The sequence below is a fragment of the Salmo salar genome, chromosome 01 (genome assembly GCF_965601325.2).
Source record: "Salmo salar chromosome 01, fSalSal1, whole genome shotgun sequence".
NCBI lineage: Eukaryota > Metazoa > Chordata > Actinopteri > Salmoniformes > Salmonidae > Salmo > Salmo salar.
This window is the reverse complement of record NC_138291.1, coordinates 39,638,625-39,655,891: the sequence shown is the minus strand read 5'-3', so window position 1 is coordinate 39,655,891 and position 17,267 is coordinate 39,638,625. Positions and strand designations below refer to the sequence as shown.

At 47.8% G+C, this 17,267-nt stretch overlaps 1 protein-coding gene across 1 annotated transcript in view; it reads right to left on the bottom strand.

Moving 5' to 3' along the window:
- Window positions 1–17,267, bottom strand: part of kiaa0586 (KIAA0586 ortholog) — a 115,705-nt gene that overhangs the window by 40,618 nt on the left and 57,820 nt on the right. The window contains exons 14-27 of the mRNA XM_082974267.1: window positions 16,483–16,782; window positions 15,093–15,270; window positions 13,431–13,613; window positions 9,572–9,753; window positions 9,326–9,436; window positions 6,262–6,354; window positions 4,186–4,379; window positions 3,871–3,992; window positions 2,014–2,198; window positions 1,680–1,848; window positions 1,272–1,431; window positions 645–910; window positions 365–441; window positions 121–246 (exon numbers count right to left, since the gene is read on the bottom strand). Of these exons, the coding sequence (XP_082830393.1) occupies window positions 121–246; window positions 365–441; window positions 645–910; window positions 1,272–1,431; window positions 1,680–1,848; window positions 2,014–2,198; window positions 3,871–3,992; window positions 4,186–4,379; window positions 6,262–6,354; window positions 9,326–9,436; window positions 9,572–9,753; window positions 13,431–13,613; window positions 15,093–15,270; window positions 16,483–16,782 (2,346 nt within the window). The remainder of the gene's footprint in view (window positions 1–120; window positions 247–364; window positions 442–644; window positions 911–1,271; window positions 1,432–1,679; window positions 1,849–2,013; window positions 2,199–3,870; window positions 3,993–4,185; window positions 4,380–6,261; window positions 6,355–9,325; window positions 9,437–9,571; window positions 9,754–13,430; window positions 13,614–15,092; window positions 15,271–16,482; window positions 16,783–17,267) is intronic.

Here is a 17,267-nt window from a genome sequence, read left to right as displayed (position 1 = left end):
AATTATAATGTCACAACAGGACAAATAGCAGACAGGCATTCAATATAAGTAGAATCATGGACAGCAGTGACCACAGAAGGTTCCAGTATGTACAGAGCAGTGCAGTAGTCTGATAGTTACCTCCGGGTCAAGGCGTGTCTGCGTGATGACCCCCTGGTCCATCTTAGCCAATAGAGACAGGATGGGGTCGTGGTGGGCCGGGATGACAGGCCTCCTCACCTGACCCTCACTGGGAGGGTCGTAGTCCTGAGTGACACAGAAAATGTAACGATTAGCATGTATGCTATGTATGGGAGCCATTTGGACATTTGGAATAACAGCGTTATGCTAGTAAAAGAAAAGCAGTGGAGACTGTGCCACTCACCATGTCCTGAACCTCCTGCAGCGAGCTGGAGAAGCTGTTGACTAGATAGGGAACATAGAAGCCTTCCTCCTCAAAGGCTGGGTGGAAACAGAGGAAAAGGCATTGATGGGTTTGACATGATAATAGTCACACTATGATGACTATGGAGTTTACAATCTTAGGAACGGATGGCCTTTTGTAGACCACCCCGACGGCTGAGGAACCAGTCAAGACACTCCCAAATAAGCCCCAACACTGTGTGAGTGTGCGTGTGTTGAGCTGCGTTGTCTATCCATCTCACCTCGTGCTGCTGCCGCCTGGCTATAGCTGAGGAGCAGCTCTCCCTCTGAGATGTGTCTAGCAGCTGCGTCTGTCCCAGTGACTGTGGAACTACTGCTGCTGCTGGTACTCTCCTCCTCCGACGACGAGGACGGGGGAGTGGAGGGGGTCTGAGGCCCAGGTGGGGGTGGTGGAGTAGGGGAGCGGGGAGACAGGGGCTGGGGGCTGGAGGTTACAGGTGGGACTGGAGGCACACTGACAGGCTCCTCCTCAGCCACTGACATCACTCTGTAGAAAGAGAGAAGAGGGAGGGAAGGAGGGAGGGAGGGAAAGAGGGAGAGAGAGAAAGAGAGAGAGAGGAGATATTAGTAGGATGGGTGGTACTCGGTCAGGTTAAAACCAATAACCATCTATGTTCCAGGCCTGTGTGTTATCTTTCTATGTTCTTTGTAACTCTAACTGCATTGTAATCTCCTGACAGCAGGGGGAGCTGTGGTACAATACAACCACACAAAGCAGTGCATCCTACACTCTCCACTATGTACCCTTAGTGTCTTCTGAGGGAGGTCCCCACGCAGTTCCACCATTCAGAAAGACAGACATTCAGTCAGACAAACGGACAGTAGAATCAGCAGACAGGCAGACTCACAGTGGCTTGTGCTTCTCCTGCTCCTCTACAGGGCTGTGGGGTTGCTCCTCAGCCAGGGGCAGCGATGCGTCTCCCCAGGGGCCGGCAGGGCCAGAGAGAGGGGACACCGCCAGGGGAGAGGGGTCTGGAGTGGTGACGGGGGTCACTATAGGCTCTGGGTCTGAGATCAAAGTGGAACAGAAATGTTCATTATCTCATTGGATAGGCTGGGGATCAATCTATCATGGATAAGCCCAAGTTTTTCCTGACCACGTGACCAGCACAAGAAAAACTTTAGGTCCTTGCTCATAACTAGGGCCCTGAGTTTTCCCTTATCAGGTCACATGATCATGAAAAGCTCTGGTCCCTAGTCATGGACCACTCAGAGCGTGCTTGTGTAATGGAGATACAGTAACTATGCTATCAGACCTGCAGGTGTGGAGGTGTGAGGCTCCTGAGGCTGGGGTTCTCTGGGTGACTGCTGGGGGGTCCCCTGCTCTGAAGCCTGTGGGGTGGCCAGGGGGGACAGGCCTCTGCTGGGGGGCCCAGGACTAACACTGGGCTCTGGGGTGGGCACTGGGGTTGGCACCAAGGGCTCCTACAACAGCACCACATTGTGGAAAGAAAGAATACAAATAAATTACTGTAGGAAAAGGAACAAATAACCCAGTGTAAATGTTAGATTAGAAATACTATTTTTTTGTTTGTTTATACAGTAAAGACTGATTGATTGATTGATTGATTGATTGACTGTACACACTACCTCCTGTGGGGGAGGATCCTGAGGCCTGGCTGGTGCTACAGGTCTCTCCTGTCCCTCTCTCTGTCCCAGCATCAGGGCTATGGTCTCTGCCAGCGCCTCGTTCACATACTGTCTGATCAGCTCTGAGTCCACAGGAACACTGGCGTCCACAAACAGCTGTAGGCCCTCTCCACCCGCAGCCTCCACTGGAACCACAGATTCATTAGGGCACATTGTAGCACAGCGTTTTGCATCAGAAAACCAAAATCTGTGTTCTTATTGGACGGACACAAAGTTTCAAAACGGATTCTCACTACTGAACATCTACTACTCTGGTATACCCATTTTTGCATACTGGATCGTTGTAACAAAGCAATTAAAATTATAGTTCACATTCAATAGCTGGGTTTATATTGCACAAAATAGCCCCAGCAGTATTCCCCTCATTCTTCTGACTGTTCTGTCTAAAGGGAAGTAGCAGAGTCAGTGGAAAAAGTGCTGACAACCCTCCAGTGATCACAGAGTGGAGGCCTCATCTGCAAATGTGATACATCATTGATCTTTCTACTAGATGAGAGTGTGAGGCAACGTCCCAAATGGCACCCTATTACCTATATAGGGCACTATAAAAGGGTGCACTACAAAGGGAACGGGGTGCCGTTTGGGAGACAACCTGAATCAATGGCCCGCTAACTTCGCTGCCACTGCCTCTCTTAAGTGTTCTGACTGCAATCCGTAGCAGCGCAGAAGAAGGAGAAGCCGAGCCGAGTAGATGAGAAAGAGCAATCAATGACTTAATGAGAAACTGTATTATCGTATTGGGGCTTTGACATGTCTTTTTCCTTCAGGACAGACAGCTCGAACTCAGAGAAACCATGAGGCATAACTTCAATGAGGCAAGTTCTCTCATCTCACCCCTGCGCCCCTCCCTACCTTCTACCTTCAGGCTATGCTCAGACCCTACACCCTAACCCCAGAATTCCGTTCTGCCACCTCAGGTCTCTTGGCCCTCCCACCACTACGGGATGGCAGCTCCCGCTCAGCCCAGTCCAAGTTCTTCTCTGTCCTGGCCCCCCAATGGAGGAACCAGCTTCCCCCTGAAGCCAATCCTCCTTCTCACCTTGACCCCCCCCCCCCCCCAAACAAAATAAACATTAAACAGCCCAGCAACATTGCTCCTGTTCAACACCAAAGGTCAGTCAGCTACTTGAACTAAGGGGATGATGTATAGTTCATCTACTCAGTTTAATGTCAGTCAATATCTCAGCATGCATACGGACCCATTTGAGCTCATTTTTTAAAAGCCACAAGGGACATTTTGGGATTCCTGAACATGAGGATTGTGGTCGGTGGCTTGACAAAGCCGTTGAGCTTGAAGTAGCGTTTCGCATGTCATCGGATGGTTAACAGCACTCACAATGCTACCACAGAGCCCCACTGACACAGTCCCTGTACCACAGAGCCCCACACAAATTCCCTGAGGAAAGTGGCTACCAGAATCTCCCAGGCCACAGCTATGCTGTAATGCTCTACCAGGACTAGACCTTTTGCAGTGAAAGGACCCAATTCTCACATAAGGCTTTTTCCGTGAGGGTTAAGGTCAGGGTTGGGATTAAAGGAATAATCCACTCAAAAACTATCTTTTGGTATTTTTGTTCATTAGTTCACTGCTGATACAGTCCCAAAATGTTTTGCACGTCAGCAATACGGTTTTCAAGATATAAGACTTTCAAAAAGCAAATTGTAACTTGCCACGCGGCAAGTTACAGTAAGGGTTAGCATGACCAAGTTAGCCACGTGGAACTAGTGCTGTAAGGGAGTCAGGTTAAGGGTTATCATGCGGTTAAGGTATACTATGTAACCAGTCCCAGTTCTCACCGATGTCAGAGGTAACACTGTCCTCTGGCTCGGAGTGGGAGGGGCTCTGGTTCTGGGCGGGGTCAGCTAGAGGGGGTTGGTACATCTCGGAGATCATTCTGGCCATCAGCTGCTGCTCCACCCTAAGCGAACAAACAAACCCGTTACTTCTAACTACCTCCCTTCATGTTGATCGTGAACTCTACATTGCCTGTTGGCATGAATTTGGTATTCCAAGTAGTACACCAGTAGGGATATTGGAATGTGGCTTGTGTATTCTGCAATCAAAAAAAACGTGTTCAGCTTCACTGCGTAACATAATGCTATCCTCCTCACCAGTCAACCAGCCTGTTCTCCAGGGTCTCTCTGTGTTGGATGGAGCTGAGGACAGGGTCTGGGGGTGGCAGGGGCTCTGCAGGGTAGCAGGGGAACACAGGACCGTGGTACATAGCAGTAGGAGGAGAGGCCAGACCGTTCAGTTCTATAGGACCATCATGGAGCTCCTCCTCCTCCTCCTCCTCCTCTGGATCCTGATGGAAAAATACATTTTAATTGTAGGAAGAAGATGGGTGGGGAATGCTAGATGGATACACTAGTAGTAGGATTGGAGGCCTGAAAGGTCAGGACGAAAATGTGATTTGGGGTTTTAGATCCCTTGCTCTGGCTTTATGGTGTCCGTTTAGTACGTTTTGGTCACTGGTTTGCATTACTTGCAGATTCCTTGGCAGTAAAGACAGGGAAGGCTGCGTCAAGCTGGCTCTTTTATCTCATTTCTAGTGGCGAGATGGCGAGAGAGAGAGAGAGAGAGAGAGAGAGAGAGAGAGAGAGAGAAAACGAGAGAGAGAGAGAACGAGAGAGAGAAAATGAGAGAGAGAGAAAACGAGAGAGAGAGAGAGAGAGAGAGAGAGAGAGAGAGAGAGAGAGAACGAGAGAGAGAGAGAGCGAGAACGAGAGAGAGTGTGGTTTGCCTGCCAAAAGGAGACTGTTTGAAGTTTTCTGCTTGGTCAAAACATTGAAATAAAAAAATATCAAAATAGTGTTAGGGCTAAGGCGTTGAGGTGGGGACACTAGTAGCTGGCGTCTGTCTATACACAGTTGTGTAACACAACAGAGCCAGCCCATGTTTCATGATATCTCTTTTTTGACTGGATGCATTGTTTAGATGGGGTTTTAAAAACACAACTCTTTATTAGGTTGTTGGGAAACGTTAAAGAGTGATTGCAGGGAAAGATCGCAATTTTAAAAAGAGCTTAATTATGGGCAATGGTTCCAGATCACATTAAAACTTTTACAGCTTTAACTTTTTTGGAAATGTGTGCATTACTTATTGGAACTATCTCTCTGATCCAAATGACCACAATTTGAAACAATGAGAGGGAGGACTGAGTAACCCAGACAGTGATTCAGCAGCAGGCAGCAACTGAACCCTACTAATACATCCCAAATGGCACCATATTCACTATGTAGTGCCCTACTTTTGCCATTTGGAACACCATATTCTACCAAATGTAAAACTCCCTCTCCTAACATTATTTCCATTGCATATCAAATCCACACAAAGCTACATTTCAAATTGGCCTTGTTTGAGAATGTAGTTCACTTCCCGACCAAAAGAGGGCACTGTGGAACCATAGAGATGTTCTTCAATTCAAACCCCCTTTTAATTCCAATACCTTTCTTTCTCTTTCTTTCCTTTCTGACAGCTATGGAGCCTGTTGTTCTCCTAAGCCTCCTTACACAATCATGACAACAGGAGCATTTCTATGTTAACAAACTATTTGCCCTTGTGTGACTGCGAGGAACCTGCCTTAATGGCCCGATTTGCGTCAGTGCTGCTTTGGCTGCTTGTTAGCGGTGAATATGGAAAGCGTATGGTTTGTGTGGATTTTCTGATTGAGGGGATGTAGGTTTACATAATACACAAATTCCTAGCGAAGCCACGGTGGAGGGCTGCTGGAGAAAGACAGTGCATCAAACAAAGAGAAAACGTACAACAGCTACTATTACAATAGAAGGTGAAAAAAGGTAGGCCTATTATTGACGAGATTGTAATTAAATTGACATCCATTTATGATGACTTGAATTTTTAAAACATTTTATGCGTGGAAGTGAGGAGAAATTCAAAGCTCTGTGGCACTGCTCTGAATATCGCTCTTATTGGCATGCAAAGGTGACACACTGTATGAAAATCAAATGAATAAAATAATCTATTCCTTTTGCAATATTTCAATCAGCCTTCCAAGGAGGTGAACGTCAAGGAAGAAGGAAGGGGTTAAAAGTGTTGGAAGCAGCAGACCTGATTTCTAGATGCCCTTGAGCTGGTGACTCAGATGCCACATGCTTCCCACACACACACAGGACTGGGCACGCACAGACACAGACGGGCAAAACGGACTTTCAAATGGTCTCTACCTGGGCAATGTCAGCAACCTCCAGGAAATGTGTTCCGGGGAAAACGCTCTGCTCCTCATCGTCCCTCTCTTCATCATGCGTCCCCTCCACACTCTGCAATAAGAGGACGGATAGATCATAGTCCTTATTTAACCCGTCTAACTATTGGGTTCCCCCCAGCTATGGCAGACCTGCTGTTCATGCTAGACAATGACAAGTGCCTGGAAAACCATTTATTATCGATAGGGTTGTTGTGACATTCTAAGATTTGTGTACGGCTATTGACCGTAAACAATAAACAACAACACCCTGGGAGAGAGAGACAATTATGAAGCGCGTTCAACTTATCCTGCTTTCCATTCATAAAGTACAACCCAATCAATCCAACGCAAAATCTGCGGTAGCCTCTCGCTGAGTCCCGCCCGTCCAAATATTGAATCTATGATAGGAAAAATACAACTGTTCTTCAAGCTCAGTGATTTCTTTCGGCGTGATTGCAGGAGGTACCAATGCGAGTACCATTCAGCAGTGTTGTTGATTATTCCCTTCATACAGTGCATTCACCCCATGTAGTGTGGTCTCCGAGAGGGCCATGAATCAAGTTGGAAGGTTTATTACATTAGTTCAATGAGCTAACCGTGGCTCAGACTGAAACCAGTGTTTGGCACCGGCTTTATTCACATACTGTCCCACACAGTACAGGATTACAGGAGAGCGAAGCCTCCGTATTCAGCAGAAAACACACTGCTATGACTGATTGAGAGGCCTGTGATACATGGGACATATGCACTGGTTGCTGTAGTAAACACACACAAAAACCTGCTTGGTTCAAATACTTGATTCATTTCCCATTGACTCCCTTTGCAGCACGCCAGTAATATACGGAGTAATAGACAGTTTTCATTTAACAGACTGACACCATTTGATTGACAGGTGCTATTAGGCTACCGGGTAAGGAATTTGGTCATTAAAAGGAATACCATTGTGCTAATGAGTGTTCACTGCTGAGTTTGTTTGTTACCAGTGCAACTATTTGTTTGCTGGGTGGTATTGGGCCGTCTGGGCGGTATTGGGCCGTCTGTGGCGGTAGGTGAGTGAGTGTAAGAGAACTGAGAGCTGCGGTGTTTGTTGTTGTGGACTGCGGATAAAGCTCCAGGACTTGGAGGGCAAAGTGTTGCAGAGAGAGAGGCACAGAACCACACCAACACATTATCATTCCACTCAGTCAGCACGGGGGGGGGGGGGGTGGACCGGACAGATGGACCGGACAGATCAGGCCAATAGTGGCCAGGTGATGCACTAGTACCTCAGTGAGACAGAGGAAGAAAATGGCCACCCACACTTAAAACACTCTTCCCTGCTCAGTAGCTAGACTTCATAGAAAATGAACAAACACAGGTCTACAATGTTCTAAACGAAACTGATAACCAAAGAACAGCAGAGCGGATCGGACATTTTTTATCTCTCGAAAGTAGCCCTCAAGACAGTGTGGAATGCTAGAATATCAAGTACATAGCAAGACATGACTCAACTGAAGGAGTGCTTATGACAAAGACATTACTGCCAGGACGGTGATAGGAATGAGAACACATTTAGACCACCAGCGAAAACTGGATAGCCGACTCCAGGAACCTTCAGCAATTCTGGGACATAACCAAAGCTGCAATCAGCATAACTGGTATGTGACAAGCAGTATTATGAGGAGGAGGAAGGATGCTCACTGCAGCAGTCAGGCATCAGCCATACCTCTAGAGCACTGCTTTGTCCTTGCATCGACTGACTCCCACTGCAAGCACAGAGATTGATAACCCACATCCGTTGCCAGGCAACCATATGTGCCTGCCTGACTGGAGCGCAGTTGAATTTGTAAGAGAGAGAGAGAGAGTGAGTGGCTGGGGCCTTTAAGTGTGAGCAGCACTGCAGCCTGGCAGGCTCCACCACAGTCTTGTCAGAGGTGGCTGCTGAGGGGAGGACGCCTCATAATAATGGCTGGAACGGAGTGAATAGAATGGCATCAAAGACCAGGAAACCATGTGATGGATACCGTTCCACTCTTTCTGCTCCAGTCATTACCACAAGCCTGTCCTCCCCAATTAAGTTGCCACCAACCTCCTGTGAGTCTTATTAATCATTCACTTCCACACACACACTCACGATGGAAATATTTGCGTGGGAGCAAAACACACACATGCACACACACACACACACATCTCATTGCAAAACAAATGTGCTGTGCTGCATGAAGAGAAGAAAACTCTCTATTATAAGCCATCAGAAGCCCCCGCGGTCTGGAGCAGGGCCAAGCTCAGAGGGCCAAACTGCCATCTATAGCCAGTGAATGGTCTGCCACAAGCTGCTATATGAGAGACATTATAGACCCTCTTCCCACAACACCATCACAGCCAGTTCAGCATGGAGACATTACTGAGGAAGGCTAGCGTCGTCATGAATCAAACAGTCTGGGAGAGACTGGCACCCTATTCCCTATATAGTGCATAGGGCTCTGATCAAAAGTGGAGCTCTATATAGGGAATAGGGTGCCATTTGCGATGCATCCTGAAGAAAATGTTAGCAGGCAAGAAACACTGGTGTCTACAGAACAGGAGGAGGCATCACGGCAGACACGGATAACCCCCAGCCCTGGGACCACTCCCTCCTTTCTCTCCCCATACGGATACTGTTACACCTCTCACTCAATGCTCCTTTTCTACCCCAGTCTGTGGACTCAGCAAGAAGGGAGTCCCGGTCTGGGGGCAAGCGGGGGGGTCTTTTGTCCCGGGGAGTGTGGAAAGGAAAGGCCTTGGGGGGACGACTGAGTGCAGTCCTGGCTAAGTGCAGTCCTGGCTAAGTGCAGTCCTGGCTAAGTGCAGTCCTGGCTAAGTGCAGTCCTGGCTGCACACCGTAGGACAACCACACGTTTCACTGGCCTGGTCTAGATGCTGATTGATGGATGTTTTTGAGGCTGAGCCCATTACAGAATAATGTTACATTATGTTACTGCATAATACTGGGCCTTCACGCAGCTGGCTAGGGGGTGGGTGGGGGGAGACAAGTACGTCACATTTCTCATTGGTTGTTACTGTACCTGAATGTCTGGAGGAGGAACAGCAGCAAGGGGAGGTGGTGGAGAGGGAGCAGGGCTCTGGCTGGGGGTTGGAGTTGGCGTGTGGGGTTCGATATTCACACTGGGCTGAACCTGTTGCATTCAGAGAGATTTCAGATGCATGATTCAAATATAGACTACACAGTCCACACAACGACGCCATTACATTTGGGATGATTGTCCACAACCAGGCAGATATCGAGGCTGACCGATGAGGCTGAGCCTTACTTGCACTTGGAGCTGTGGTTGTCTTCTCCTCGGGCCAGACGTCACCTCCGGCACGGCCACGGTGGGTTTGCGGGGGGCAGGGGCCCGTCTGGGTGGGGAGGGGGGCATGGAGGTGGTCACCGGCCAGTCACTGATGAGGACACGGGAGGGCTGGGGGGCCAATCCATCCACTCTGGGCTGGCCTGGAGGTAGAGGGAGACGTCAAATACGGTCTCAATTAGACACACAAGACCCAGAGGCAGCAGACACCAACATCAAACTAAACAGTATGCTGAAGTGGTACTTCCTGCTAAGTGTCTAGGCAATACTGTTAAACACTGGTGGTTGGTGATATCATGGCACTGAGTTACCGTCAACAAAAAGTCACCAAGGGAAAAAAACAGTTGTTTGTTGTTTCAAGCACTAGCATATGGTGATACATGCAAGGGGAGGCTATATCGCAGCTAGATGCACTTAAGAAGAGAGAGGGGTACGTCTCTCTCTCCCTCTCTCTCTCTGGTTCTCCTCCACTCTCTGTCTCTTCCGTCCAGCTCATAGAGTACATCCCCTTGGTGCAGAGCAGATAATATCTCAACCGTATTTACACAACACGGGGGTAGTGAACAGTGAAGAGCATTACGTGCTGGGCGTGCTAAGAGGAGAGCTGCTCTCCTCCCATGGCTGGCTCGCTCCGCCTGTGGAAAGCACCAAACGCCAAGCACAGTGAGCACACCTGGCTCTTATTTCTCCCGAGCTGCTGTTCAGTTTAGTTTGTGGGAAGAGGAGGGCTGTAAACGACATCCTAAATAATAACTCTCACGCATCACTCTTTTGTCCTCCGCACATCTGCCAACCTTGGACGCTGCCCACTGGACACGCTCCGCTCGGCGCTCGCAAAGATTGCTGAGGAGGAGTATGGGAAAACTAGCTAGCTAAATAAGTTCAGACAGAGTGTAGTTTGGTTGTATAATTTGTTATTGGACTCGCTGGTGAAGGCTTCTGTTGATGAGTTAACTCCTATTAAGAGACACGTGGCCATGCAGCCCAGCCCTAAAACACCCCCCCCCCCCCCCCACCCCAACCACCACCACTACCACCCTGTAATATAACACACAGGATTACATTAACGTAAAGCTGCTCAGAGCACAGCGGACTACAGAAAGCTGTTTATCCCGCTCTGAGCCCGTAGCTGGGGAAACATAAGCTTTATGATTTCCATAATTTGGCTGAAGGGCATCCAAAAAGGGTGACTTCTTTTTGCGTTAGTTCATTCAGAGCAAATGGCTCTGAGTCATTTGGAATGTGCGAGTACTTTTTATGGAAAACACGTGGGCAGGGGTGGTCGGTTGTGTAACTGCTGGCAGTATAGGAAAACCATCCCAGCTAATTTGCAGTCGTCCTCCTCGCCCAAAGACTGGTTGAATGTAAATAGAACTGGAAGGAGCACCAAGCCAAAATAGCAGATAATGAGACACAAGGAACAGATGAACTGACGCAGAATGTTTGTATTCAAACCCAGTGACCAACAACATGCACGAGATGAGAAACAAAGAAGTCAGTGTGTGGAGTGATTTTAGGGGAAGTGTGGTCTTGCTGCTGTACACTGATGCCCTACGGGGTTCACAAGCAAGACAAGCAGCACACAGATTCCAACGTGTCTGACCAACCACTCTGATAGAAGACTTGTCTCCAGCACAGCACATACACAATGGGATGAGGCTACTTATTTTACGCCTTGACTGCAAACCCCAGAAACTTCTTCTTGCACAACTTCCCAAAACCGGCTTGCAGTGGAGGGGAGGGCAACCTGCCCTGCAGTGTTAAGAGAGTGAGAGAGAGAGAGAGAGAGAGAGAGAGAGAGAGACCGAGAGAGGGGGGGGCAGTCAGTGAGCTAGCTGGCTGTCCTGAGCTGTGCCTCTGTGTGTCGGAGGGAGCGAGAGTGGGAGCGGGAGCATCTGCAGCAGATGAAAGGGCTGGCAGGCTCCTGGAGGCCTCCTCCCTCCCCGGGGATGCACAGCCAGAGAAGAAGAATTAGGCCAACTCTAATCTATACCCTCACAACGTGACACACTGTCTCTGACTAGCTAACACACACACTCAGACCGACTGCTCTGCTCTCCCAGTCCTAACCCCTTCCAGACATACTAAGTTACCATCCTCATCAGTTATTAATGGGAGCCAGAAACTTTCATCTCAGGCCTACTTATTTAGGAGTGGCAGAGTCTGGTCTAGAGGTAGTGCTGCAAAGTCCAGACCACACATGTCCTCTGCCTCTACTCTCGGTCTCCCTTTCTACCTTCCGACTGTCAGCAATAAAATCTATAAACAAAATCTGCTTAATGAGGATCCCTACAGGGTACTCTACTCTGACTGGCTGCGCTGGGTCTCACCGACGCAAAGAGTATTCAAATAATACACCTACACATGAAACAGGAAGTCCTGCATAGATATGGTGATGCCATAGATATAGAAACACTATTCGAAAGCTAATTGTGTTTAACCAGGGAGTTGCATGCAGTACACATGTATGATATTGATTCTATATATATATATATATATAGGAGGAGTATGGGAAAACTATATATATATGCTGCTATAGGAACGTAATTGTCAGAATTAGCTACCCAGACTTATAGACTCAGATTATAGACTGCATAACAGCTAGAGAGCTTTACTACGGGACTGCATTACGATGCTGCGGTGGTAGGAATCAGGAAAACCCCCACGCAGACACACTGATAAATCAGCCTTTATTGTCCTTGAGAGGGAACCGTCAAGACACTCCCAAATAAGCCCCAACACTAACAAGCGTTTGTGTGTCCCACTAACACACGGGGATGAGTCTGTATTAGAGAGTAAAGGACCTTCTCCCTCTCTCTAACACAGTAATGAGAGAGACACTGCATTGCAGATGCTATTACCGGATTTCTTTTGTTCTCTCTGTCTGAAAAACCCCACCGGTACTTGAGGTCAACAAAGCAGACAGGAGACAAGAGACAAATGATCTCCCGCTGTTTGAACAAAAATATTTGATTTAATTCTATTTGATTCCATTTCGGATACGGCGCGTCATTAATTTTACTTGGCTGCTGGCCAATTACAGGTTATTACTGTCGCTCCTATCAGAAATGCCCATTTCGATTTTTGTGTGTGGAGGTGCTGAGGATATCATACATTTTTTAAACAAAAATAAAATAAACATATTTCTCAAAATAACGATATAAATTCAACGAATGTTAATAGAAGTTTAGGCGAGGTCATTATCATTCAAGAAAAGGAACATCCCATCATGTAAAATGTATAGAACTCGCTACGCCAAAAAGCTTTCAATAAGCAAAATGACTATTGCCTGAGAAAGCAGTCTATCAGATGCAGCCCCTCAAACAAATGAGAGAGCCAGGATCTACTTGTTGTTCATTCAAATAGAGGTTCGGAATTAGAAAAAGAGGGAGGGAAAAGAAGCTATAATTAAGCTTTAAACTGAGAAGCTTCATTGTAATACTAATTAAGGCCTTTAGATTCCTCGTCTCCCCTCAACATTACTTTGTGCCAGTGTGTGTTCGGTCTGTGTCACAATCCAGTGACCTTTCAGCTGAGAGAGGATGGAGACGAACAGAGTGACACACCATGCACTGATTCACCACACTCCTATAATAGGTCAGCCCGGGAACCATTTAATTGCAGTGAGGAGCTAGATGGCCTTTGAGGCACAGCCAACAAACAGTAGAGAAAGGGGTGAAAATAACACCGATGTCAACAACAGACTTGTGTTAGCTAGGTTCCACTGGGAAAATTGGAATTGGTGTCCAAGTCAGCACAGTAAGGGTCGGAACGGTGGTGTAAAATGGGTATATCAGCCCCAGGTAGAGTCCAGTCTCACCCAGCGGGATGGCCATGGGGATGAGGTACCCCTCCAGCGAGGTTCCAGGGTGGTACTGGGTTCCTCCACAGGTCGGGCTGAAGATGTACTGAGGTTCACTGGGTACGGCCGGGTACAGGGAAGAGGAGACTGACTGTCCGTGGGGGAGACTGGTCTGGGTCTTCGATGACTTCATCTTCACCCCTGGAGGGAGGGAGGTGAGAGAGGAGGGAGGGAGGGAGGTGTGAGAGGCGAAAGAGAGAGAGGAGAGAGCGTGTGATTAACTGGTAAAGAAAGAGACAGAGAGAACACGTCACATGAACAACTGTGGGAAGACATAAACCTGTTGAGATCTCTGGTGAGCCACTCACCTGTCTACCACTCACCTCTCACCCTCTCTACCTCTCACCCTCTCTACCACTCACCACTCACACTCTCTACCACTCACCACTCACACTCTCTACCACTCACCACTCACACTCTCTACCACTCACCACTCACACTCTCTACCTCTCACCCTCTCTACCACTCACCACTCACACTCTCTACCACTCACCACTCACACTCTCTACCTCTCACCCTCTCTACCACTCACCACTCACACTCTCTACCACTCACCACTTACACTCTCTACCACTCACCACTCACACTCTCTACCACTCACCACTCACACTCTCTACCACTCACCACTCACACTCTCTACCTCTCACCCTCTCTACCACTCACCACTCACACTCTCTACCACTCACCACTCACACTCTCTACCTCTCACCCTCTCTACCACTCACCACTCACACTCTCTACCACTCACCACTTACACTCTCTACCACTCACCACTCACACTCTCTACCACTCTCCTCTCACCCTCTCTACCTCTCACCCTCTCTACCACTCACACTCTCTACCACTCTCCTCTCACCCTCTCTACCTCTCACCTGTCTACCACTCACCACTTACACTCTCTACCACTCACCACTTACACTCTCTACCACTCACCACTCACACTCTCTACCACTCTCCTCTCACCCTCTCTACCTCTCACCCTCTCTACCACTCACACTCTCTACCACTCTCCTCTCACCCTCTCTACCTCTCACCCTCTCTACCACTCACCACTTACACTCTCTACCACTCACCACTCACACTCTCTACCACTCTCCTCTCACCCTCTCTACCTCTCACCCTCTCTACCACTCACCACTCACACTCTCTACCACTCTCCTCTCACACTCTCTACCACTCACACTCTCTACCACTCTCCTCTCACCCTCTCTACCTCTCACCCTCTCTACCACTCACCACTCACACTCTCTACCACTCTCCTCTCACACTCTCTACCACTCACCCTCTCACTCTCACTCTCTACCACTCACCTCTCACACTCTCTACCACTCACCTCTCACACACTCTACCACTCACACACTCTACCACTCACCTCTCACACTCTCTACCACTCACCTCTCACACTCTCTACCTCTCACACACTCTACCACTCACACACTCTACCACTCACCCTCTCTACCGCTCACTCTCTACCACTCACCTCTCACACTCTCTACCACTCACCTCTCACACACTCTACCACTCACACACTCTACCACTCACCTCTCACACTCTCTACCACTCACCTCTCACACTCTCTACCTCTCACACACTCTACCACTCACACACTCTACCACTCACCTCTCACACTCTCTATCACTCTTGGCCGCGGGGCTTTGGACTTTGGGGAGGGAGAGTTGAATCGGAGATAGGGTCCTTTCTTCAGTGTCCTCCGATTGCCTTCGTACAGAGCCTTCCCATACAGTTTCACCAAATACTCCTCTCCATCCTGATTTGACTTCATCTCTCCACACTGACTCTGTAATAAGAATACACTATCAAATACTACTGTGTGTGTGTGTGTGTGTGTGTGTGTGTGTGTGTGTGTGTGTGTGTGTGTGTGTGTGTGTGTGTGTGTGTGTGTGTGTGTGTGTGTGTGTGTGTGTGTGTGTGTGTGTGTGTGTGTGTGTCTGTGGAACCGATGAAGCTACTTTCTGCACTTCAGTGCCACTGATTCTTGTACCGAGTGATGTTTTTCTCAGCCTCAAGCTATTTTCTGTTGGACATTAAACCTTATATCTGAAGTGCTGTCTTTGTGGCTTTTCCTTCCTGTGTTTGAGTAATAAAGAGAACAGCTAACAGGTTTGTACACAAAGTAACGGCCATGGATACTGCACTGACCTGTATAGAAGACCTGTATAACTGCATTCTCATATTTATTTTCTTCTTCTCTGCCATTTCACATGCTTTATTTCTTATGTATTTTACTAGCTTTATTGAGCACTGTTGGTAAAGAGCTGGCATGTTAAGCATGTCACTGACCTGTTTTACACCCGCTGTATATGTGACCCCAAAAAACTTGAAACTGAAAGTGGATAGAGCAGACACAGGGGTAAACTAAACTAAGCACTGTCCTGGTCGCTAGGTTCTGTATGTTGTTCTTGGGCTCATGGCAACGCAGTCGGCCATTAAGCAAAAAAAGGTATGCAACTTGGAGATAAGCAGGGTCGTTCTTTGTCTGGTTTAGGTGTTGTGCTTCTTATCAATGTGGGAGGAAACATATGGCCAGTTAGAAAACCTCATTTAGTTAAATCGACGTGGCGGAAGCTTCAGAAATGCAGTGTTTGTATCCAGATGGGAAGATTAGCAAGACATGCGACGGAGTGGTGTGAGCACTTTGTTGTTCGGTTCCTGTCGATAAGTCAGTCAACACTAAAATCAAAAATAGATTACATAAGTAAATACAGGGTTTCAGAAAAGCAAAGACAGAAAGTTGTGTTCAAAGAGACGGTACAGATACGGGCTGTGATGTCACGCTGCTAATTGTCTGTTGATGAGTGAAATGAAGGGGGTGTATGGTTCAGTGCTGTCAAAGGCTGAATTTAATGGGTTGAGCTGAGAGGCTGAGAGCTGGCAGGGCAGCAGTCGCCTTTGTCCGAAATGGCACCCTATTCCCTATATAGTGCCCTGGTCAAAAGTAGTGCACTATATAGGGAATAGAGAGTAGGTTCAGTGCTGTCATGTTGCTCACCACCTGTTGAGATGGAGATCGTCTCAGCCTCACATTGGGGCCAGTGGTGTGTTTGCGCTTGTTGTTCAGCTCCTCAGTGCTTTCCGTCTGTCCTCTGCCTGCTCTCTGACAGGGCTTACTTCCTGCTGTTCGAGGCCCACCAGTCTGAATCTTGCTCTTCACGTCATTAAGCCTGAAGGTGGTGGTGTCCTTCTTGGTCCCTCTGTCTTTCTGGAGCAACACGGCGGCAGCAGCAGAAGACTCTTTGACTTTGTCTTTAGCTCTCGTCTGAGCAACAAGGTCTTCTTTTGTAATATCAGCCTGCAAAAAACAACCAAGCAAAGGCGGATTTACTTGAGGACAGCATTTAGTGATCTATCTTGGGATAGTGATTTGTTCAGAAATGGTAATTGTCTTCTTCAGCTAAGACTGAAAGCTTTTCACAAAGACGATGGATTCAGATGCTACAGACAAGTAACAGACAACATCCAGCCGTGAGACACATTTGAACCCTATTCCCTTTACAAAGCACTACAAAAGTAGTGCACTATAGAGGGAATAGGGTGCCATTTAGGATGCTTTTTTTTTTTACTATTCTCTACACTGTAGAATAGTGAAGACATCAAAATTACGAAACAACACATATGGAATCATGTAGTAACCAAAAAAGTGCTAAAACAAATCAAAATATATTTTAGATTTTAGATTCCTCAAAGTAGCCACCCTTTGCCTTGATGACATCTTTGCACACTCTTGGCATTCTCTCAACCAGCTTCACCTGGAATGCTTTTCCAACAGTCTTGAAA